Genomic DNA, 25,995 nt, shown 5'->3' on the forward strand with positions numbered 1-25,995 from the left:
GTGTGGACTCTCCCGTCCACGCGGGTTAGAACAAATTTTAACCACTTAAGGTCCCTCAGGGCTCTATACTAGTGTCTTTTCTGTTTTCTGTTATTGTGGGGAAAGCTTTCGCTGAAAATAGCAGATCGACAAGCTCCTTACAATATGGTTGCTGAGGCTTAAGTGGTTAAATCTTTTATAGTTATAATAGTTATAGTCAGTGTTGTAAAGTAACTAAGTACATTTACTCAAGTACTGTACTTAAGTACAATTTTGAGGTACTTTGCTGGAGTATTTCCAATTGCCTATACTTTTAGTTCTAATCCACTACATCTCGGAGGCAAATATTGTACTTTTACTCCACTACAATTATTTGAAAACTTTAGTTACTCGTTACTTTGCAGATATAAATTATTACATTATAAAACATCTACAAGCTCACAAGCTCACAAGCTTGTAGATCTGCTATTTTCAAACATTTTAGTACTTTCACTTTTGGTACTTTAAGTACATTTTGACACCAATACTTTTGTACTTTTACTCAAGTAAATGTTGAATTCCAGACTTTTACTTGTAACAGAGTATACTTCTACATTGCAGTATTGATACTTTTACTTAAGTGAAACATTTGAGTACTTTTTCCACCACTGGTTTATAGTGCTTGGTTGTGAACGGCCCTGCACGCCCGGTTTATACTTGGCTGCGCGTGGCGTCAACGCACCGAACTCAGCACCGCGTTCAGCTCACGGCGCCACGTGATGCTACGTCTGGTGCGCGACTCCGGCGCGCAACTATAATGTGAAACCAGGCTCTATGGGGGGGCTCGAAGCTGAGGTATCTGTTCTCTGGTTGAGTCTAGGTCAGTGGTCCTCAACGTGGGCTCCGGGAACCCCCAAGGGGGTCCTTGGGGGGGGGGGGTTTCCAGGGGGTTCTCCGTGAAATAACTGACAGCAGGGAACCAAAAGGACGCTAACAGGTCTGTAACTCTGCGAGTTATGTGGGGAGTTAACTCAGTAGTTCTCAAAGTGGGGGGTCCAGGGACCACAAGGGTTCCTTGGTGAGGGGGGTTCCAAATAGACCCTTACAGGTCTGTAACTCTGAGAGTGTACAAATGGAACCAAATGTTATGGGGGGGGGGGGGGTCCTTAGAAGTTTGAGATCCACTGGCCTAGGTTCTACAAAGGGGTGGGGGTGGGGGGGGCACACAAGTCCAATGCCTGTGACTGACCGTGTGTGTGTGTGTGTACACGTAACATGTGAGGACCGTAGTGAATAAAAGGCACGTTTTAATTTTTTTAGACGGGCGTGGATACAGGGGGGGAGGAGGAGGAGGTCTCAGACTTGCTCCAGCGAGCGTGCCGGCGTCTGGGGACGAGGGGGAGGAGGAAGCGCGGGCGGCGGCAGGGCTCTGAGCTCGTCCCCGGGGCAGCTCTGCGTGCTCACCCCCCGGTTGAGAGCCGCCGCCGCGTGGCCCACGCCGTTCTGAACGGCCGCTCCTCCCGCCGTCCCGTCGGTGCGCGGGATGTTGACGGGGCAGGAGCGCGTGCGGGCGTGGCCCTTGCGGCCGCCCGGGTGGCACACGAGCGCGCCCACTGTGTCGCCGCCCGGCGCGCCCAGGTGGCGCTTCAGCCAGCGCTCCACCCGCTCCTCCTTGTACTTGATGGAGTACCAGGTGAGGAAGATGAAGAGGAAGCCCAGGAACTTGAGGCTGGCGGCGAGGCCGAAGTAGACGAAGCGCAGCGAGGTGACGTCGTACTCGTGGCACGAGCCGTGCACGCCGCAGTCCTGCTGCCACAGCATGCACGTGGTGTCGATGACCGCCCCGAAGTAGATGGGAGTGGGAATGTACGCTGTGAGGAGAGGGAGAGGAGACGAGAGGAGAGGAGAGGAGAGGAGAGGAGAGGAGAGGAGAGGAGAGGAGAGGAGAGGAGAGGAGAGGAGAGGAGAGGAGAGGAGAGGAGAGGAGAGGAGAGGAGGAGAAGAGAGGATAGGGAAGGAGAAGGAGAAGGAGAAGGAGAAGGAGAAATGAAGGGGAGAATTGAGTGAAAGAAAATAGATGAAGGCAGCAGAGAGGAAGAAAGAGAGAGGAAGAGTGAGAAATAAGAGAAGGAGAGAAGGAAGGACGGTTACGATGCGGAGAGAGAGAGAAAGGGAGCGAGTAGTAGGGAAAGGACAGAGCGATAGAGGAGAGAGAGATGGAAGAGGACAAGAAGAGAAAGATGAGATGATCCGAGAGGAAGAGGAGAGAGAGAAACGGAAAGATAGAATAGTGGGGAGAGAGAGAGACAGGTGTCAGCATTTCAGATGAGAGGTCAGCAAAACACGCACGCACACACACACACACACACACACACACACACACACACACACACACACACACACACACACACACACACACACACACACACACACACACACACACACACACACACACACACACACACACACACACACACACACACACACACACACACACACACACACACACGTTTCAATTACTGAATTGAATTGTAAATAAAGCCATTACTAAATAAACCTAGGGTAAATAAATCAAAGCACTGAAGTGAACAACAGATGTTTACGCTGCCTCTACAGCACTGCTCAGTATTTAACTACTTAAACCTGACTGGATATATGAATGTTTGTTCAGTATTTAACCACTTAAACATGACTATATATATATATTTATCAGTGTTTGTTCAGCATTTAACCACTTAAACCTGACTGGATATATAAATGTGTGTCAGCGTGCTTTACTCACCGAGGGTCCTGAGCAGAACAAACTGCATTCCCAGAGCGAACGGCCTCTCCTGCTCTGCTACCGACCTACAAGCAGAGCGACGACTATGAATATGTCGTTTGAAAATCGTTCCAACTGAAGTGGCTGGCAGAGTCCACTGTAGCGACAACGATAGTCGTAAACAAAATCGTTTGGAACACTTTCAGAGCGATTTTATGAACGACAGAAACGGCCAATACATCAGAAGGAAATCTGGGAAGCAATCGATCTCACAACTCAATCAATCAATCAAGTGAATAGCCAACTCTAGCTGGTAGGCTAGCTTGCATTACCTCAGGTAGGCTACTACTATCTCGCCTCCAGGAATTATGTTTTCAGGCCTGTGAGTCTGTCTGTCTGTCATGTATCCTATTGCATGCGTTTTTCAGCACCACAGAGGGGGAGATCTCTCTCTCCCTATGCACACGAGCTGCTTCGTGTACATAAACAGCATCAAACAGCGCGTGTTTGGTGCTACTGTTTACAGAGCGTGATCGTTCATCAGTGTAGACGCACACATACTTATCGTTCTAATTCTAGTTATCGTGCTCGGTGTGAACAGCCCACCAAGTATGCAGACAGACAGACAGACAGACAGACATTTTCTGGTTCCATCGTTCCAGACCCCATTAATTCCTCCCATAGAGATTTCCAAAAATATTTATATCAATTATTTTAAGCCTAGAAAGCCATCCAGGACGCTGGTGATTCATGACCATAAAACGTTTGATTCTGTGAAATAATGGCTGGATAGCTTGATTGCCACTGCTATGCCCTATAAACCAAGGCGTGGAAACTCACCTGAGCGTGACGATGATGGCGGAGGGCTGCGCGCAGGCGGTGATGAGCGTGACGATGAACAGGAAGATCAGGAAGGGGATGAGCGTGTTGCACGCGCGGTCGCACTTCCCCGACACGGCGTAGCCGTTCTCGTTCAGGTAGGTCTTGACGATCACCAGCTGCATCTGGTTGGCGCCCTGGGAGCCCGACGACGGCGTGATCACCTGACGACTCTGGACGCACGCGCAGTCCGAGTAGTTACGGATCTGTTGGCGGACGACAGGGGTCAACAGGTCAGAACGACACAGGTCAGAGAGGTTAAGGAGTACTTCACCCCGAAATGTATTACTACTCACCCCGTGAAGAATGTGTAGCATTCCTTGGCTTGGCTGCCTATTATTTTCTAAGTTTTGGGATTCTTCATTCACCATAAAGAAATGTGACAAAAACTAAAATGTATTCAAGGCTTCACAGGGTGAGTAATTGATAGAAGAAAAAAAGGGTATTTTGCTGTACTCCTTTAGACACACAGAGTTTTCAAATAGGAAAGTGAGCAGCTTTTTGGGGGCATGAATTCAGTCAGATGATTATTAACTATTATATTGTCATGAATATATTTTACCAGGGGTTTTCAGTCATTTACGGCAGCCAATCAAAGACATATCATGTTTCAAAACAAATATTCGCAGAACAATGATTATTATACATAAATAGAAGTAAACAGAAACAATGACTATGATTATACACTGTAGTTGTACAGTAGTCTATAAACAATTATGATTATATAGATAACAATGATTATATGTATATACTATACACAAGGATTTGTGTAATTTATAGAAAGATACAGTACGGTTATATACAACTATGTAGGTGAGCAATGATTATGTATAATTCTATACTTATAAATAATGATTATATACAGTACATAAAGGAGTGTGTATGTGTGTGTGTGTGTGTGTGTGTGTGTGTGTGTGTGTGTGTGTGTGTGTGTGTGTGTGTGTGTGTGTGTGTGTGTGTGTGTGTGTGTGTTACCTACCCCAGCAGTGTTGTTGCCCACCGCACTGCATCCAGCCAGGCAGGGGTTAAAGTAAGTGATTCCATCTGATCCACAGACAGGAGCGTACTCATTGATCCTACAACCACAGTTCACATTACAGCCTCCTGTCAGGTTCCTCTGAGGCATCGTCAGGGTGGGGCTGCAGAGCAGAGAGAGACGCAGTGTTCAATTTGACTTCAAATTTTGATTTAGTTTTGGTCAGTGAAAAAAGGTAGTCGACGAACATTTTTCATCATAGTTTTAGTCGACGAAATTAACACAGAGAGAGACACGGGTACACAGACAGACAGACAGACAGACAGACAGACAGACAGACAGACACAGGTAAATAGTCAGACAGACAGACAGACAAAGGTACACAGTCAGACACACACACAGGTACCCAGTCAGACAGACAGCAGACTATAGTCAACCTCGGTAAGTCTGAAAGACTTTACGGTCACAGTTGGTGACCATGTAATAACAAGTAAAGAAGAGGTAACCTATTAGGTTTGTACCATAGTTTGGAAAACAAACTTTGGTGAAAAGATGGCATCAAAGGTTATTATCAAGGTCAACCAAAGAACAAGCTGTTTGGGCAGGATCTCCTCTTTTATCAACAAGAGTGCAATGAGGACTCTAGCTCACATTCAATGTCATTTCGACTATACATGCACGTCATGGTTCTCTAACGTCTCAACATCACTAAAAACTAAACTGCAGACCTCTAAAAACTAAAATAAGGCTACTTTTAGGCCTCTCCCCCCAGGATGATACTCAGTGTCACCAGGGGCAGCCTGTGGGGACACACACTACACAGCTGCTTCCAATAATCACCATCAGCCGGCAATTGGAAGTGTCTTTTTGAGTAGTCTGTGTTACATCTTTTAACACATGAATGCATTGATGGACAATGTATTGTTGTACACATAACAACGACTTGTTTGACATGTTTGTTTGTTGTACTGTGTGAGACTGTGTAATTGATTGTTGATCACCTGTCTCTCCTATGCAGCGCTGGCACGCCTCTGTAGATTAGGAGGGTGCCAAGTACTGTAGAGGAGGAGGGGTGCTCTGTTTTATGATAAATGTTAGTTTACTATGTCTTGTGTGCACGAGTACCCAGAAATGTCTTTGAATTGGTTCATAAAATGTCATGACTCATCAATTTATTTAAGATAGATAGAAATATACTGTATATAACCCCCCAATGTAGCACAATAGACCACATGGACAATGACAAATAAGCTTTCTAATTGCATAAAAATCCCCTGGGAATCTTTTAGCATAACCTTTGACTGTATTACCTGTACTGTTAATAAGCATGTTAATAAAGTATTCAGACAGACAGACAGACAGACAGACAGACAGACAGACAGACCCAGTAGTATAGGGGATGTTGATTCCTCCCAGGTTGATGCTCTCACAGCCCACTATGAACAGGGTGGAGAAGCACATCAGAGAGACTCCACTGCAGATCATGGCCAGCTTGGCCGACTCCCTGGCTCCCAGCTTCAGCTTCTTTATGATGTAGCCCCCCAGCACGATGCCCACCCCCGCACTGGGCACTATGATCACACCTAGTGGAGAGATGGAGGGGGGGAGGGGGGGAGAGAGAGAGAGAGAGAGCGAGAAGAGAGAGAGAGAGAGAGAGAGAGAGAGAGGGGGGAGAGATATGGAGGAAGAGAGGGGGAGAGATAGATGGAGGAAGAGAGAGAGGGGAGGGGGCAGAACGAGAGAGAGGGGGATGGAGAGAGATGGGGATGTGTAGAGAGAGAAAGAGAGGGGAGAGGGGGAATGGGGGGAGAGAGAGAGAGAGAGAGAGATGGGGATGTGTGTAGAGAGAGAGAGATGATAGAAAGAAAGAGAGAGAGAGAGGTCTACCATCATTTGTTTGAACTGTGTTTTATTAATGTTATCTTTGCTTTTGTGTCTGTGCTCAGTGTGTGTGTGTGTGTGTGTGTGTGTGTGTGTGTGTGTGTGTGTGTGTGTGTGTGTGTGTGTGTGTGTGTGTGTGTGTGTGTGTGTGTGTAGGGACGATCTAGGCCACTGACCGGCATTGCATGATTGATAATTCATTGTGTACATTTGTCTTCGTGTAAAAGCGGATTGTACGTGTGTGTGTGTGTGTGTGTGTGTGTGTGTGTGTGTGTGTGTGTGTGTGTGTGTGTGTGTGTGTGTGTGTGTGTGTGTGGAGTCCTGGTTATTTGAGGATGATAGTTTTAGATTATTAATGACAGTTGTCCTGAGCTGCTCTCCGACAAACACTCTTCTCGCTCTCTCTTTGTCTCCAGTGTTCTCTCCATCCTCCCTTCTTCTCTCTGTCTAACTGGGTTTATCAACCAGATTTATGTGCATTTGTGATTTTTAAAAAAACTGTATTTTCACTATATTGTTGTTGTTGGGCTTATCTCATATTCTAACCTTTTGTGTTTTTTCGTAAATTAATGCCCTACGTGATCACACTACAGCGTCACACAAAAGCATCTAAAGTAGCAGATCTGCAAGCTCGAAGCTTGTAGATCTGCTACTTTTGAACGATGTTTGAAATAGGGCTCAAGTGGTTAAATCATAATATATTTTTTATAGAGTCCCATTTTTAATTTGCACATGAAAAATCCTGAATGGAAAACACAGATCATTTATTTTTGTTTTTTACGCTCGCTTGAACTGGTTTTGCAAAAGAAAATGCGCAAAATGGGAGCTGGAAACACTTGTCCCGAATAAGTTCTGAGAATTTAACTCACATGACATGAATTGTATTATAAGTATAATGTTTGTGCTGTATGCTCTCCTGACTGGATAAAATTGGTATTCCGACCTGGAAATGTATTTTCTGTTTACTAAAGAGCTGTAGAGACGGGGAGAGACCCCTGACGCTGAACAAACACCCTATAGCAATTATTACTATTAATTATTATCAGAATATAGAGCTATTTAACAAAAATATCATTTACACCATCTTTTAAGTTGCGTAGAAAGTGTGTGTGTGTAGGCCTGTCACAAGTATTGCATAATCACAATTATTTGAGATAATCGCTGATCTACAAGCTCAAAACGCGTTGTGATGCGCCGCCTTTTGAGCTTGTAGATCCTCTATTTCCACTATTAATATTTATTTTTAAGGTATAAAGTAATTAAATATGTGTGCAACTTTTGTTTACGAAGGCTAACAGACAAACAGAAACGTCATTTCATTCATAATGTTCCAACGACAGAAACACAATTAAATCATTTGTGTGTCAACTTAAATGTGTAATCGTGAAAGCCCTATGTATGTGAGTGTATGTGTGTATGCGTGGGTATGTCTGTGTGAGTTTGTGTGTGCGTCTGTGTCTGTGTGTGCGTGTGTGTGTGTGTGTGTGTGTGTGTGTGTGTGTGTGTGTTGCACGCCACGTACCCGTGTAGATTGAAGCGCTGGACGCAGGGATACCGAACTGAGACTCTATGAACTTGGGGATGAAGGTGATGAAGGCCGTTACGATGGCACTCTCCGCCGTGTAGGACAGACTGACGAAGAGGAAGGTCACGTTACTGAGGATACGAATCGCTGCCTTAGGGAGGTCTGGAGAGAGAGACAGAGAGACAGAGAGGTTGGTGAGAAAGGTCACACATAGCATTGGTTCTCTAAGTGGGGTCCGGGGACCTCCAGGGGTCCTTGGCGGGGAGGTTCCAGGGGGTCCAAAATTGGTTAACTCATTCAGTGCCAAAAAATTATTATATTATATCACCCTTGTGCCAAGGCCAAAAATACATTGTAAAAAAAAAGTGCTTAGGAGCCGAGATACAGCCTTTTTCAGTAAGAAGTTAAACAAGAAGTGAATGGAGCAGCAAATCTTCAAATCATTATATTATCTTGGGTTCTGAACTTTTTTTTTTTTTTTTTTCATGACGTCTCAGACGTCATTGGCACTCTGGGCTTATGAAAAACGTGACGTCTCAGACGTCATTGGCACTGAATGAGTTAATATAGCATCACAATCATTTTAACCACTTTAAGCTTTTATATTTTGGCCATTCAAAAATAGTATACAAGTTCATAGCGCGTCACTTTGTGTCGCACTATGAGCTTGTATATCTGCTATTGTTCAAAAATCTTGAACATTAGCGAAAACAAAAGCAAACATTTTTACACAAACCTTTGCTTCTGGGGGTCCCTGGCACAACATATTTTCTGATGGGGGTCCACGGCCTTTTATATATATATATCAATTTGGGGGAAACGTTTGAGAACCACTGACATATAGGTCATTATTTGACTTTTTTGACGACATCAGTGTTGACAGTTATGCAAAGTTTGTCCTGATTTTAAACCACTTTCAACCTTTATACATCGCTGTTGTCGGGCAGAAACCTCTCGAGCTGGTAGAGCTGGTAGATCTGATACTTTTGCTATTTTTTTATTGGAATCCTGAAAAGTCACAGTTTTGAACATACAAGGTTTTCCACCCGACACTGAGACGACATGTATATTGTGGGCATGTATCTTGGTGAAAAAGGTTTTTTAAAAATTGTGTTGAGCATGTAGATCGGCTGTTTTAGAAAAACATGTGAAAACGTTTTTCAAATTGACAGAGTTCGTCTCGTTTGTTTCGTTTGTTGCACTGTTGTTTTAAGTGTTGAATGCTTAACGGACCACAATGGAAACAAGACTTTTCGTGTCAACCATTTGGCGTGTTTCTAAAGTCGTTTCCTTTCACAATCGTCAATAAAGTATTCAATCAATCAATTTGACAAAATATCGGTCAAAATCGGTAATCGATGGTCTAGGACTCCACAATGGGGATGGGACAGAACATTGTGGCATCGGTCGCACTCCAGTACAGTGGTTCTCAAATTGTGGGTCGGGGTTCCCACATGATTTTCACTATGAAATACAACTCAAGTGACAGCTAATTCCCCGCAGCCCCTAACCGGGAAGCGGATGGAGGAGGAAATCTTGGGATCTCGTGATCTCCTGGACCTGTGTGACTAGACGATGAAAAAGATCACTCGTGCGATAGAGAACAGCGCCAACTGGTGGTACACTGAAACAGTTTGGACGTCTTTGGCGTCAATGGCGCTCTGTGCTTTTGAAAATGTTGACGTCTGAGACGTCCATGGCACTGAATGAGTTAAAGACTTTTCAGACCTTTTTAAAGGTTTCATGACGTTCAGTTTTACAACACATTAAAAGTATTTATCATAGTCCTTCAAACGTGTATTAAAAGTTTTAACTGAAGAATCCACTCCAGTGATACATGGCAGGATTTTTTCTGTCTGCAATGAAAAAAGAAATCTTTGCCTGCGGGTGGCTCTGTTGAGGGATTTTGACAGTCAATCATCGCCTCTGCTCCCCCCCCCCCCCCCCCCAAAATGGATAGGGGAGGGGAGGGGCGGAGAGGGGGCGGGATTAATGGACTGTGACATCAAAGTCCAGGGGCCAATCACAGATTACTTTTCAGCCTAATTATTCAGAAAACCCCAGACCATAGATAATCCAATGAATGTTTAAAGTTCAGGTTTTTAGGGTCTAATTGAGGTCATAAAACCCCCCCAAAAATATAAAAACTAAAAAAAGTGATAGTCATAGAAGTCATAGAACCTTTAATACCTAAAAAAAAACATTCCTTCATCAAAAGTAAACAACAAACTAATAGAAACTATACTATAAAAACTGGTCAAAAATTGGCCAAATTGTGAAATGATACTGTATAAGAAAGAGGCAAACATTGCAAAAATAGCAGATCTACAAGTTCACAACGCCTCGCGTTAGATCTGCTATTTTCACAATATTTATCTGTGGAACCGAGTCAAACTAAATGTAATGCCTCAACCCCAACAATTCCAAGTGCGTGTCAGGGTGGGGGGGTCCCCAGTTCAAATATGATTATATTTTGGGAGGGTCGCGGCCTGAAAAAGGTCGAGAACCAGAGTACGGTATACAGTACCTTTGATGTCCCTCCCGAAACCCATGGAGGAGGTGACACTTTTGGCCTGGTTGTTTGTCTTCTCCTTCAGCACGTCGTCGTCGCTCGACAGCTCGTCCATAGACATCTTATTCCTCTTCTTCTTCTTCTTGTGGCGTGGAGGCAGCTTCTTGGGGAAGGTGAACATGGGGAAGATGACCAGCAACATGGCCACCGAACACAGTAGAAAACCACTCCACCTGGGGGGTGGGGGGGGCAGAGATAGAGATAGAGAGAGAGAGAGAGATTAAAAGGGACACAGACAGACAAGACGGGTACAACGGGTACACTGACAACGGGTTTGCAAAACCTGCATAGTTTCCGAGCAGGTCTAATTTGAGTTAATTGTCAGATCTGGCCTTTTTTCTGTTTACAAAGCCTAAAAAGGAAAATATATTTTTGTATTTATATGTTCCGATGCTCAGCGCAAAAGACACAATTAAATTGTTAATCTCAATGATTTGTATGACAATGAATCGTCAACTACAATGTCATGACGGCGACAGCCGTTACTCACCAGTTGCCTATGAAGCGAGGGTCGCTCTGGTCGATGTTGACCTCGGTTTCGGGGTCGACGTAGAAGCCGATGAGAACACCACCCAACAGGTAGCCTGCTGCCGGCCCCAGAGCTCCCATCACATACATTATAGCTGAGAGAGAGACAGAGACAGGGAGACATATTTGAAAACTTGTGCACAATTAATTGTAAATACACTAGAGCATACATGGGCAACTGGCGGCCCCCACCTTCACTTAGTGTGGCCCACAGGTTAATATCAGAATACTGATATATTATTTCAGCTGAACATGCAAACATGACCCGCTGTAATTACTTCAGTCTATATTAGTAGCTTAATGACTAGTATTAAAACAAAATTATGTCCAATGTATTTGTATTTAAGTTAACATAAGTATAACTAAATGCCAGCCGGTGCCATATTTGGTCACGAATATCAACCCAAACTCCATATATGGTATATATAGTGATTGTTCTTGAGCTCCATACATGGAGCTGACCGATTTGTTTGTGCCTGATGCCATGACGACGCATTGAGGTTAGACGACACACTCCATATTTGGGCGTAGCTGCATTGGGAACTCCTTATTATGGTTATGGCTGGTGCATTCAGCTTGGTTATTATTTTTGTGTGCTCTATGAATAAACTGACCCGAAATTCACATCATGGAGTGAAAAGGCATCTTCCCTTAGGCTCTATAAAAGGAACATTACACCAAAGAACACCGATCCAAACATAACCCTCTGTCCAGTACAGTGGTGGACAGTAATAAAGTAGCAGTGTTGTCATGTCCTTTTTTTCTGTTTTGTATCTGCACTTTAAATGAGTAGTTATACTTCACTCCTCTACATTTCAAAGACAAATATTGAACTTTTGACTCCACTACATTTCTGGAAAGGGAAAAAGTACACATAGACACTTACGCCCCATTTCAAATATAGTTAAAAAATCACACCCTGTGTGAAGTGGGCGGTGTCTTCCTAGCTAACCACAATACTGAATGGAGTCAACCAATATATATGCTTTGATCTGAAAGAGCCACTTAGTGTCAGCATGTGTCTTGCTAGCTAATCACAATACTGAATGGAGTCGATCAATCATGTACAAAAGATAAATACATTTATCTTTTGTAAAACACACTTTATGATGGACAAAACCATAACTTGAAAAAAACAATAATTTGGTTTTTTTTCAAGTTATGGTTGCTTATATAGGGCTATGCACATGTGTCATGTGACACTGGCCAATCACATAGGGCTATGCACATGTGTCATGTGACACTGGCCAATCACAGTCCTGAATAGATTGTGATTGGCCAATCACAGCGCAGGATAATTGTACCAACTTTTAGGGCCGGTTTCACTGCCCAAGATATTTGTACATTTTTCCAAATCTCACTTATAGGGGCGGTTTCACCGCCCAAAAATATCAGATCTACAAGCTTATATAATGGCAATAACAGATCTACAAGCGTCACAGTGTGACGCGCTGTGACAAATTTGACTTGTAATTGAGTAATATTTGACCGATTTGAGTACTTTAGTCCACCACTAGTGTTATGTTAACACCATCACCACCGTAATAACATAACACTGAAACACAGTAACTCTGTAACACTTACATAATGTTTAAAGTGAAACTAATCCACCATTCAAACAGAAGCAGGGTATAATGGGTTAACGCTGGCTTGGATCATGAGTTCTGATCTAATGATCGGCAGCCAGTGTTGCCAGATTGTGTGAGAGAAACAAGCAGCCAGGTCTACGAAAAAATAAGCCCAAAAGAAGCGACTAGGGCTGTATGATCGCACACACACACACACACACACACACACACACACACACACACACACACACACACACACACACACACACACACACACACACACACACACACACACACACACACACACACACACACACACACACACACACACACACACACACACACACACACACACACACACACACACAGGGGGGGGTCAATGACTTGATATAAATCTGAACCTATATACATCAGCTATTTGAATAGCAGATCTACAAGCTCACAACACGTCACAATGCGACACGTTGTGAGCTTGTAGATCTGCCATTTTTAAAACATTTGAAATATTTTAACTACACAAAACTCTTGTATGGGATCACTGGCAAAACAAATATTGGGATCTGTGGCGGAATATATATAAATGTACATTTGGGGGTCCTTGAGATGAAAATATTTGAGAGCCACTGGTTTAACCAACATTAATTAGGAAGGAAGCCAATATAAGCATCTACAAGCATCAACAAGCACAAAAAAAACACAACTACCAATATTTTACAAGCGTCTCTGTCGGGTGGAAACCTCAAATGTCCTTTTCAGTTATTTTTCAGGATTAAAATTCAAAAGCATCAAAAGTAGCAGATCTACAAGCTCAAAATGCGTCGCTTCGTGCCGCATTTCGAGCTTGTGGATCTGCTACTTTTGTGTGACGCTGTAGTATGATCAAGTAGGGCGTTAATTTACAAAAAGAACCGGTTCAAATATGGAGATAAGAGGTTTCTGCCCGACAGCGGCGTTATAATAAGCGGATATGGCAACACTGATCGCAGCAACCATTACGGGAGCGATACGAAGACCGGGGAACCAGATCTGTCCCAATTAGAAAGACTTAACGTGGTTGAATTCCTCCGGGCGTTTAAAAGTTAAAAGCAAAAAAAAAAGCAACAGAAATCTGGTTGCGTGACTTTGAGTACAAGGCACTGCCAAGCACCAGACCACAGTCCATGTTATATCTAACGCTGACGTTCTCAACCTTTTTTTTTTTAGATCTGGACCCACTAGCGTATATTTCGAATATCGTTGCTGTCGGGCGGAAATCTCTTATCTCCCTATTTTAACTTCTTGTGTTGTTATCTTCATATTCTATTGGTAGGGTAATGGATTTTCTTTGGTTAAACTAGCTCTACATTCTGATTGTACCAATTGCTACAGAGTGTTTGTTCAGTAACAGGAATCTCTCCAGCTCTTTATTAAACAGAAAAAACATTTTCAGGTCGGGATACCAATTTTATCCTACCAGGATTGAGAACTCAAGTCAGGATACAGATTAAACAAGTGACATTGGAAGTGATGACACATAAATGAGCAGACAAAAAAAAGCTGATAAATGGGTACCCATGGGTACAGAAAAATGTATTTTCTGTTTATTAAAGAGCAGTAGAGACAGGGAGACCCCTGTTACTGAGCAAACACTCTATAGCAATGATTACTATCATAGAGCTTTAACTTTTTAAGCTGAGAGGGAGACGGTGTAGGGGAGGCAGAGAGCAGGAAAGCTGAGAGAGACACACACAAACACACAGAGGAGGGAAGGATGGCTGGATAGACAAAACACTGGGTTTTTAGAGTGCCCCTGTGCAATCGCTTATCTAGCAGAAGAAGGAGAGGAACGCCCTGAGCTGGCAGGATGGCGCAGAGAGAGAGAGAGAGAGAGAGAGAGAGAGAGAGAGAGAGAGAGAGAGAGAGAGAGAGAGAGAGAGAGAGAGAGAGAGAGAGAGAGAGAGAGAGAGAGAGAGAGAGAGAGAGAGAGAGAGAGAGAGCAAATTGTTCAATGTATTATAATATTGAGTGAGGGGTGAGTGAGTGAGTGAAATCCCCATACCGGTACATGGAGTACCCTGATGTGATCGTTATGACGTCACAGTACTGACGTCATAGAACTAGCCTGAACTCCATATTTGGGCATGCCTCACACAGAACTCTATAATACTGTATGGGCAGATACAGACATCTCCATGCATGGGCATAAAAAGGACTCAAGCTTAAACGTTTGGGAGTCATTGTTCTACAGCGTTGGTTCTCAAAGTGGGGTCCGGGGACCACCAGGGGTCCTTGGGGGGGTACCAGGGGGTCCCCGGCAAAATGAGTTAATATAGTGTCGCAATCATTTTAACCACTTTATCCATGTTTTATACTTTGGCTATTCAAAAATAGCAGATCTACAAGCTCATAGCGCGGCACTCGGTGCCGCGCTATGAGCTTGTAGATCTGCTATTTTTGAAAAATCGTGAAAACTTGTGCAAATCTTTGAATATATATAGATTTTTAAAGCGAACATTTGTAACTCAAATCTTTGCTTCTGGGGGGCCCTGGAACAACATATTTTAAGATCCAAATACAAATAATTTTGGGGGTCCTTGACATGAAAAGGTTTGAGAACCACTGATCTACAGTGTCACTGACACCATGACTGTACACGATGTGCAGCTGCTGAGACATCAAGTAGGTCAGTCTCTGTGTCCGTCTTTCATGAATACACAATCATTTCTTTAGTCATGCTCTTAACTATTATATTTGTTTCTATCAAGGACAACTGTCCCAGAGACCTATTTTTTTTTACTGTGCTGTTGATTTAACCACTTGAACCCCAGCATCCATATTATGGGGGGGGACATTAGCCAAGCTCAGAACGCGCTTGTAAATCGGCCATTTTTGGCTATGAGCACGTGCACAGACAGACAATCTGTCTGACAACAGAAGCAATGTGTTTCGGTTTGTGACAAAACACGATGGAGGGAGACAAGGCAGACAGACAGACAGACCCCCCCATCCTCCCGCAAAATGAAATATTATAGGATTCCTGCATCGTCATGGCAACCTGCTGACACAGCACTGCCTCCTTAGAACATCCCCTGGTGAGTTGCCAGCCGGTCATTTAAATGATAGGGACTGTGTGTGTGTGTGTGTGTGTGTGTGTGTGTGTGTGTGTGTGTGTGTGTGTGTGTGTGTGTGTGTGTGTGTGTGTGTGTGTGTGTGTGTGTGTTCAGCAGGGATCGATAAGAATAGCTCAGAAGGATAACGTGTTTGGCCACGGACCGCCATAACTCAGAGAGTGTACAAATGGAAGCAAAGGGTCCATTTGCTTCCATTTGTACACTCTCTGAGTTACAGACCTATAAGGGTCCATTTGGTCCCTAACTACCAGTACTAAGCTGGGGGGTCGGGGGACACCCTGAAACCCTGCCTCAAGGACCCCTTGGTGGTCCCAGACCCCACTTTGAGAACCACTGGTGTCTATATCTTCCCCAGACCAACCAGTAGGGGTCAGAAGTGAAAGGGGGAATAACGACTAATGAAGGCTACATAACGAACACACTTAAACAAGACAACAACAAAAAAAGCGATTGGAGGAAAATTCTCTTGACAGAGTGCCCTCACTGCCAAAGGGTTACACATCTGTTACAAGAAAATACATGAGCTTGTACATCCACTAAAAACTGGTGCAGGACAAACTGAACAAGGCAGGTCAAAATAAATCGAGTCCACAGACTGTAATGTCCCATTAGAACAACAACAATGAACAGGTGTAGAAGTATTAAGCCATTAATGGCCATTATTGGTACTGGTCATCGTCAGTCATGTCTTTGTATATTTCAGTGATAGGGTTTAACATACCGGTAAGTTATTTGTTATATTTCTAGTGCATGTTTGTTCACAACGCCTAAAAGCCTTTACAGAAATGCATTTTTATTTATTTTTTGCCATAGCCAAAAAGCACAATCAAATCATGAATTGCAATTATTTGTACAACAATTAATCGTCTAAAAATTTACCGTGACAGACTACCCACTTACTTACTACAGTATGTGTGTTGTCACATTAAAATTTCAAGTGCTCTCAGGGTAGCCTACTTTCCGCCTGGCATCGTCAGCCTTGGAACAGAGTCGCTCTTATAGGGGTTACAAAGGAATATTGTGCTGAATTATTCTAATGGGTTTATGTTAGGCCTTTGGGCATGATCGTGAATTCAGGGCAACAGAACGCGCTGCTTAAATAGACCAATACGTTCCCTTCCCACTGCGTTAAGTGTGCCGCGCCGCTGCGGCCCCCCCGCTGCCCCACACACACACACACACACACACACACACACACACACACACACACACACACACACACACACACACACACACACACACACACACACACACACACACACACACACACACACACACACACACACACACACACACACACACACACACACACACACACACACACACTTCATTTGGTGTTGCCAGATATTGCGAGAGGAACAAGCGGCCAGGTCCACGGAAACAAGCCCAAAAGAAGCGACTAATATAAGGCTGCATGATCACACACACACACAGAATTAGGTAATATAGCATTAAAATCAAGGATTAAGGATCTGCTGTATCACTTGAACCCTATATACAGTACATAAGACTATTGGAAAATAGCCAGCAGTACTAGAGGTCCTGGTAGGATAGAAAACCAGCAGTACTAGAGGTCCCGGTAGGATAGAAAACCAGCAGTATACTAGAGGTCCTGGTAGGATAGAAAACCAGCAGTATACTAGAGGTCCTGGTAGGATAGAAAACCAGCAGTATACTAGAGGTCCTGGTAGGATAGAAAACCAGCAGTATACTAGAGGTCCTGGTAGGATAGAAAACCAGCAGTACTAGAGGTCCTGGGACCTGTTTCCCGAAACCTAGATAACAGATTAACCCTGGATTTATCAACTATCCTGGATGAATTTATCTTGGATTAGCCATGAATCGGTTTCATGAAAGCTGAGTTATCTTGCCAGATTAATTTAGCCAGTTAACCAGGATATGTTTATCCATGACTCGGTTTCATGAAAGCAATGCCACATTAGTTACCATTGAAATGTAGCTGTGAAGTTAGCCTGGTCCAGACCAGGCTAACAGCCAGGTTTAACTAATCCTATTGCCTTTATTGTTCATTAAGAATCAATCTGATCACAAACCAATGAGTTTTTCCACACATATTCAAATCTTATGTGTTTACTGTTTATGTTGCCTTATTTTTATTAGTCTGCAATAAAACATCATATAGGTACACATTGCCATTAAATGACTACTTAAGCCCTATATTATACTTCATTATACATAAAAAATATATAGGCTGCACAACCTCATCATGACAGCTTGTGAGCTTGTAGATCGGCTATTTTCACTATACAGTTTGAAGAATAAAAAAAAATGCTATTAAACATCGTGACCAATATAATTTGTTATACAAATTATTTGTGAAGTCGGACTATGATAGACCATAGCGTACCACTTATAGGTGATCTATTTTGCTAGGCCTAGGCCTATTTGTGGAATATAGACCCCTTAACAGACAACGTCACATTGATAAGAACCAGCATGCGCGCGCAGGCCGGCACCAAATGAACTCCACCGCTCATAAGATGCAATGTTAAAGTGGTCACAGTCTCACGTGTAATGTAAAATGCATCCCATCAAACTTTCAGATGCTGTTTTTCTTACAGTGTGGAAGAAGAATGCTTAGGATTTTTACTGTGATCTCTTGCTCTTGAAATATATAATCCTTGGTTTCTGTTGTGTGTAAACAATAATAACAATTCAAAGCAGTTATCCTCCAAACCCCACCTCCAGTGGCTGTCATAAGAACGGAGGGAGCGCTCTATGATCATGGCACCAGAACCTGCTTGGCTCACGCAGCTGCAGCCCATCAAGCCTAATTCATGCTCCGTCCCGCGCACTGAGAACAGCAGACCTCCAAGCTCACAGCGGTCGCATCCGCGACGCGGTTGAGAGCTTGTATGTCAGCTATTCTAACCGTGCAATACCGTTGCGCGATGAAGTATATATGTCTCGCTAGGCGCACCCCACTATCCAACACACAAGAGGAGGTTGAATGAACTGAAACCAGTGCATCCCAAAACAACAGTTTTGGGATCTGTTGGGAATTGATTACATGAAACAGTCACCTGTGCGTCCAGCCTCTATGTTGGTAAACAAATAATTGGTCTATATAACTGCATGCCACAATCACTGGAGAATACGCACAGGAATAACCATCAATGAGTCATTTTACCAGTGAGATTTTTATTTTCGCTGCCGAGTTGTGGATTAGCTAGTCAGTCATTAGTCAGATTATTTCCTGGACTACGGATTCTTTATTGATCTACCCTAAGGAGTTATTGGATTACTTTTGTTCGTTTGGATTGATTTATGAACATGTGGAGACGCAAATGGAATGCGTGCGTGTACATTAAGTACAATCTTGAGCGTCTGTGCACGTCGGATCTATTCAAATAGATGCTTAAATCAGCATTGTTACACATACATGGCGACCAGTGGCATGTTTATGGGGGATGGGGGCCGTATCTCTCGGAGTTACAGACCCATAACTAATCAGGGTCCCCCCCCTGCTGGCAGAGGCTGAAATACGCGTACAATGGCAACGGTTTGTGTTTGTGTGTGACATCAGAGCAGAGCTCTGGTCTGCCTCTATAAGCTGCTGCAGACACCGAGAGAGATCTATAGAGATATTGAGAGTTTTAGAAGGGTGGTTGAAAGACAGACGAACAGACAGACAGACAGACAGACAGACAGACAGACAGACAGACAGACAGACAGACGAACAGACAGACAGACAGACAGACAGACAGACAGACAGACAGACAGAGAGTGAGGGGGAGAGAGAGAGGGGGGAGATGTACTGGACAGTGCCCCTTACAAGAGGTCCATTTCAGATTAGTTCACACTATCTTGATTATGCTGCTGTGCCATCAGGGGACAAGGTGTATTACTTCGGAGGGTTCTATGAGGGGAAAACCTACGACATGGATCAGATTGATGTGCACCTCTTCAACACAGTGGCGTTGTGCTGGAGGAAGTTGCCCCCAGTGACACATGGAAGAAGAGAACGTCCCGTTGAGGTTCCACCCATGTGCTACAACCACACAGCTGTGCTGATACAAGATATCATCTACATATGGGGGGGCACAGTGAATTCTAAGATAAAAAAGGGTAAGAGAGTCAAATCGTTATACAGGGACAACAATGTTATTTATGCATTTGATGTCAACACCCACAGATGGTTAAGTGCCATAATTATTTCTGGGACCGTTCTAAAGGGCAGGTCTGGCCACTCCGCCTGTGTCTTGGGTAAGATCATGTATATCTATGGAGGCCAGACTGGATCCATTAATGACATGTACAAGTTGGACACCACCACAATGGTCTGGTCTGAGATTAACACCAGAGGCATTTCACCACCTCCCTCACAATTTCACTCTGCCACCATCATCGGGACAAAGATGTTTGTATTTGGGGGTGAAGGGTACTGGTCGATGAGGTACAACTACAACAACAACAAAAACTACAACATCAGAGTGTTTGACACAGAGACCGACTGTTGGCTGAACACGCCTTCTGCACAGCTTCTTCCAGCAGTACACCAGTGTCATTCAGCCTTTGCCTACAATGGAGAGCTGTACATTACCAGGACATTTGGTGGTTACAACTTTAATCTGGAGTTTTACAAATTAAATTCCAAGACTTTCTCCTGGAAGAAGGTCGAGCCCAAGGGGAACGGCCCGGATTGGACGTTTTCTCATACGTGGTGTTGCCTGGTGGGAGATCGTGTCATCGTGTTTGGAGGATACACAACCGATACACAGCCAGTCTTAGAGATCTTAGACTTAAGTCCTAGTCTGAAGACGATATGCAAGCTAGTGGTTATTCAGTATGGTCTGGAGCAGTTGGAACTGGCAGGCGTTAAACAACAGCAACAGAAACAAACAAAGAAAACAGTGAGAAGAAAATGAATTCACAAAGTGAGAGAGACCAACCAGGTGCTCAATGGAGATAGAGTTAAACAAGACCAGGAGACCTGGTTCTGCCAGACCCAGACTTCACATGACGTGTCAGCCTGTGTCTATGCCCATGTATGGACGAAAGGGGGACAGACTTTTATGGCTGGGGCCTAAGGACAAAGTGACCAAAACCATTTTTTTGCCCATGTATGGAGAAAACAGGTACAAAACATGCCCATGTATGGATGAAAGGGGGACAGACTTTTATGGCTGGGGCCTAAGGACAAAGTGACCAAAACCTGTTTTTTGCCCATGTATGGAGAAAACAGGTACAAAACATGCCCATGTATGGACGAAAGGGGGACAGACTTTTATGGCTGGGGCCTAAGGACAAAGTGACCATGCCCATGTATGGAGAAAACAGGTACAAAGCCTCATGTAAGCCAGACCCCCTGGGTCCGGCAAAAACGTAGAGGTGCTTCTAGGATCAACAGGAACCAAAACTTGAAAAACAGGAGAGATCCAAGCACTCACAGAATATAACGGAGGAGAGGGCTTAAAATCAAGGTACTTTAATCATGTTTACAAAAAGCGAAAAATACCTTTTTAATACCTCAAAAATAAAAAAAAATAAAGAAAAAAGACCATTACTGCATCAAAAGTAATCAACAGACTATACAATAAAAACTGGTCAAACATTGGCCAAATTGCCAAAAAAATTAAGACAGAGGCAAAAATAGCTGACGCACGCTCACTCAATGCCTCGCGTTGTAGATCAGCTATGTTCACAATATTTATCTGTGGAACCGAGTCAAACTAAATATAATGAACTCAACTACAACAAGTCCAAGTGCTTGTCAGGGTGGGGGGTCTCCAGTTCAAATGTAATTATTTTGGGGAGCCCCCAGTTAAATTATTTTGGGGGGTTCGCGACCTGAAAAGGTTGAGAACCACTGCTTTAGCAGACCACTGCAAATTGTCTCTGCAATGTTCTGCAACGGTCTGGTTGCATATCACCATTGCATTCGTGTGGACTGGGCTTAAACCTGGGATGTGACAACAAAGATGATTCTGTATGAATGTTGTTTTTATGTACTGTTGTTAATGATGCTGGTGGATCCCCAAATCCCCAAATTACAAGACTAGACTACAGACCAATATATCACTTTTTTTTTGGGGCGGTGAAACCGCCCCTATATGTGAGGTTTGGACAATTTGCACACCCCAACCCTTTTTAAGTTAGGGGTGTACAATGGTTGGTCCACAATATTACTTTTCTTTAAGTGAACTTCCATCACTGTGATGACCACTGTGACCACACCGCCCACTTCACACTGGGTGTGATTTTTGGGCGGTGAAACCGCCCCTATATGTGAGGTTTGGATATTTGCACCCCCCAATCCTGCGCTGTGATTGGCCACCAGTGTACCCCCCTAACCCTGCACCGTGATTGGCCAATCACAGTCTATTCAGGACTGTGATTGGCTAGTGAAACATGATATGTGCATAGCCCTATAAATAGGACTATGCACTTAAAAAAAACACATTTATGTTTTTTTTTTAATACGGCCATAAAAAAAACACATTTATGGTTTTTTTAAAGTGAATCACACATTGTGGGTGGAAAGGGTATTAAGAAAAAACACATTATTCTTTTAAGTGAGCTTCCAATAAATGTATTTATTTTTTGTAAATGATTGGTTGACTCCATTCAGTATTGTGATTAGCTAGCAAGACACCGCCCACTTCACACTGGGTGTGATTTTTACATTGTTATTGACAATTATGCAGCCGATGTGCCACGCTTTAGAACCACTTTTAACCTTTGCGTTTGGGCATGTTGTTACATGCAGGAGAAAATGGATATTTTCTGAAACTGATCAAAAACAGCCATCTACAAGCTCACAATGCGGTGCGACGGAAAAAAAACGTCAGTAATCCGGTGGTCTAGGACTCTCCTGAAATCGGCTCCCAAAAGCCGGGCATCGGCCTGCCTCTAGTCTAGTGCAAATAAAGCTCTGCTTTGTCCCAGCGTGATGTCAATCCCTTGTTCTTATTATCCGCGGCGAGGAGGGCAGAGCCCACACAGAATATAGCCTCATTGTGTTCTTGCTGGTCAGCTCCAACCCAGGCCAAGGCATGGCAATCTGACTCTTAAGAATCACTGGAATTTAAAGCTTTTAAAGTAGACTTGGCTGCGTTGGCTCAGTGCATCTCAACCCTTTTAATTTCAAGGAGCCCCAGTTTGATATGCACTAGGGCCACGGACCCCCATTTTATACAGGTTTATTAAAGCGAGTTTTTTAAAGCGAACATTTGTAACTCAAATCTTCTACAACTGTCTTCTAAATCCTAACAGTTTTTTGAAAAAACATATGTTATACGTTGCACTGCAGTGTGCAACGAAAAACTTTTTTACGTTGTTCTCAAACTTTTTCTCAAACTTTTTCATGTCAAGGACTCCCAAAATGATACGTATTTGGCCACGGACCGCATCTCAAAATATGTTGTTCCAGGGACCCCCAAGAAGCAAAGATTTGAGTTAAAAAATGTAGCTTAAATATATATATATATATATATATATATATATATATACATATATATATATACACACACACACATACATACACACTCAAAGATTTCCACAAATGTTCACTATTTTTCAAAAATAGCAGAACTACAAGCTCGTAGCGTGGCGCTCGGTGCCGCGCCATGAACTTGTAGATCTGCTATTTTTTGAATAGCCAAAGAAATCTGAAAATGACAGATGCGTTCCCGGTCTTAATGGGTCTCCTGCTGTTGACCAGTGCACAGCTCCAGCTGAACCTCGGTGCCTATCAGGTCAACGGTTCCTCACTCACTTCTACAGGTCGGCATTTTTCACGATGAGCACGATTTTCACGTGTACGCTGGACCTACAGCAGAGGTTCTCAAAACTTTTTCTTGTCAAGGACCCCCCCCCCCCAAAAAAAATTATATGCATTTGGCTGCGGACCCCCCCCCCCCCATCTCAAAATGTTTCGTTCCAGGGACCCCCAGGAGAGAAGTCTAAAGTATTCGACATTTTACAATACTTTCAAGATTCTTTTTTTTTAAATAGAAAAATAGCAGATGGTTACAAAGTGACACGCTGTGAGCTTGTACATCTGCTATTTTTGAATAGCCAACGTATAAATGGAATAAAATGACTGACGCTGTAAGAACTACTTTTGCTGGGGACCCCCTGGAACCCCTTTGAGGACCCCACTTTGAGAACCACTGATCTACAGAGGGTTCCTTTGGGAACCCTCTGTATTTCAATTTACATGAAGGTGGGTCTTGTTCCTTGCACAGATTTGTCTTTTTTTCTCCTTTTTTTCCGAGCGGGTCATTGGGTTCAGACCAGGCAGCCTTCTGGTCACAAGCCAGCTTGTCAAAGCTCGTGTGTGTGTGTGTGTGTGTGTGTGTGTGTGTGTGTGTGTGTGTGTGTGTGTGTGTGTGTGTGTGTGTGTGTGTGTGTGTGTGTGTGTGTGTGTGTGTGTGTGTGTGTGTGTGAGAGCTGCTGTAACACAACTAACGAACCTAAATCTCAACACACTGCTCAGTCAGCGTCGGCTCAAACCTCACGGTTTCTCAACGTGGGTATAGGGGTCCAGGGACCAACCACCAAATGGACCCTTACGGGTCTGTTTCAGGATTCTCTACAAGCTGGTAGATCTGCTACTTTTGAATGACGCTGTAGTATGAACAAGTAGGGCATTCATTTACAAAAAAACTCACAAAAAGTTATAATATGGAGATAGGAGGTTTCTGCCCGACAACAGCGATATCAAACTTGAAATTAAATACCCATAAGGACAGACCACGCTGATAATCACCAATCATCTTTTTAGTATCTGTACAGTACTTTTTTTTTTGGAAGCTTATGACTTTCACTCCACTACATTTGAAAGACAAATATTATACTTTTAACACTACAATTCAAGGACAAAAACTTACAAAAATACGTTAAGAAAAGTTAATAAAACTAAATTAAAGTAATTGAAAAAAACACAGCCCCTCACGCATTAGAAGCCAAGATCAAGATCAATCACTAGAACCAAGGACGTGTGTTTTCAATGAGTAGTTGAATAGTTAAAATGGAGATGGAAGTTATAATGGGTTTACAGATACAGTATGGGAGGCGGACGTTTCTCATCACAATGAATATATGAAATATCGAAATATTGAACCAAGCAACATAAAAGACTGTCTGGGGAGCACACAAAGGGCAGAGTAGACATTAAAATGACCCCTGAAGTGTTTTAAGGCACAATAGCCCCTTCAGCCCTGTTTCAAAAATAGTGATTCAGTGTTGCCATTGCCATGTCCGCTTATTATAAGCGACTGTGGGCTTGTTTTTCTGTAAAGACGCTTGTAAAAAATCAACAATTAAAAGGTATACCCGCCTGAGGAAGGTCTTACACGACCGAATATGGCATATCTTTTATTGTTGCCAAGGCCTCCAAAATGTATTTGTCTGCGGACCCCTAACTGAAAATATTTTGTGCCAGGGTCAAGCCATAAAAGACTTGTGTTGTTAAAATGTTTCAAACTTTTGGTTCCAAATGTTTCTCTTTTTTTCTCCAAGATTTTTTGAAAATAGTAGATCTACAAGCTCACAACGTGATACATATATATATATATATATATACGTATATGTGATGCATGTATACTGGGTTAAAGTGGTTTGCTGGGGGACCCTGTGTGTGTGTGTGTGTGTGTGTGTGTGTGTGTGTGTGTGTGTGTGTGTGTGAGATGATCACGCACAGTCACACAGTCGCTTCTTTTGGGCTCGTTTTCGTAGACCTGGCCGCTCGTTTCTCTTCCAAAATCTGGCAACACTGTAGTGAATCACGCATACTGCGACACTGTAGCGTGACGGCTGCCTTTACAAGGATATATATAGGGTAAAAGGTGCATTGGCCGTCACGTGGGAGCATGCCAGGAAAGATGCTTCCGACCTTCATCAATCTGCACTCATATCATACGTAAGTGACTGAGGAGATCACTCAGGAGAGGGACATGAATACGGCGCTTCGCTATCTGGATGCTGTTCCTGCTGACTGGACAGTTTGATCTCTGATGTAGCAGCAGACAACATGCATGCCCTCTCCTCTCACCTCCAGCGGTGGAAGACAAAGTACTTGGATTTGTTACTTAAAGGGCAAGACCACTTTGGTAGAGGTTTGGGTTGTGTAGTTACCTTGCCATGGTGTGACTCCAAAGGTGAGCAAGAAATGCCAAAAAATTGCTGCATTGATTAGAAATTGATCACTTAAAATATGCTCCTCATCGACTTACATTACATACACGGTTAAACAGCTCTCAAAGTCACTATT

General features: G+C 43.4%; 2 protein-coding genes across 3 annotated transcripts in view; both read right to left on the reverse strand.

Annotated features, from left to right (window-relative positions):
• The window catches only part of LOC308093091 (nuclear receptor coactivator 2-like), a 208,974-nt gene that overhangs the window by 88,688 nt on the left and 94,291 nt on the right, over positions 1 to 25,995 (reverse strand). The gene's annotated exons all lie outside the window — the stretch shown is intronic.
• Positions 1,302 to 25,995, reverse strand: part of LOC308093092 (solute carrier organic anion transporter family member 5A1-like) — a 43,363-nt gene continuing 18,669 nt past the window's right edge. For both annotated transcript variants that reach the window (XM_080439303.1, XM_080439304.1), the window contains exons 5-12: positions 11,043 to 11,175; positions 10,508 to 10,725; positions 7,978 to 8,142; positions 5,959 to 6,157; positions 4,578 to 4,737; positions 3,560 to 3,804; positions 2,741 to 2,805; positions 1,302 to 1,829 (exon numbers count right to left, since the gene is read on the reverse strand). In XM_080439303.1, the coding sequence (XP_080295429.1) occupies positions 1,315 to 1,829; positions 2,741 to 2,805; positions 3,560 to 3,804; positions 4,578 to 4,737; positions 5,959 to 6,157; positions 7,978 to 8,142; positions 10,508 to 10,725; positions 11,043 to 11,175 (1,700 nt within the window). In that variant the 3' untranslated portion in view covers positions 1,302 to 1,314. The remainder of the gene's footprint in view (positions 1,830 to 2,740; positions 2,806 to 3,559; positions 3,805 to 4,577; positions 4,738 to 5,958; positions 6,158 to 7,977; positions 8,143 to 10,507; positions 10,726 to 11,042; positions 11,176 to 25,995) is intronic.

This window comes from Gymnoscopelus braueri, assembly GCF_963280865.1.
Source record: "Gymnoscopelus braueri genome assembly, chromosome: 10".
In the NCBI taxonomy this organism is placed as follows: domain Eukaryota; kingdom Metazoa; phylum Chordata; class Actinopteri; order Myctophiformes; family Myctophidae; genus Gymnoscopelus; species Gymnoscopelus braueri.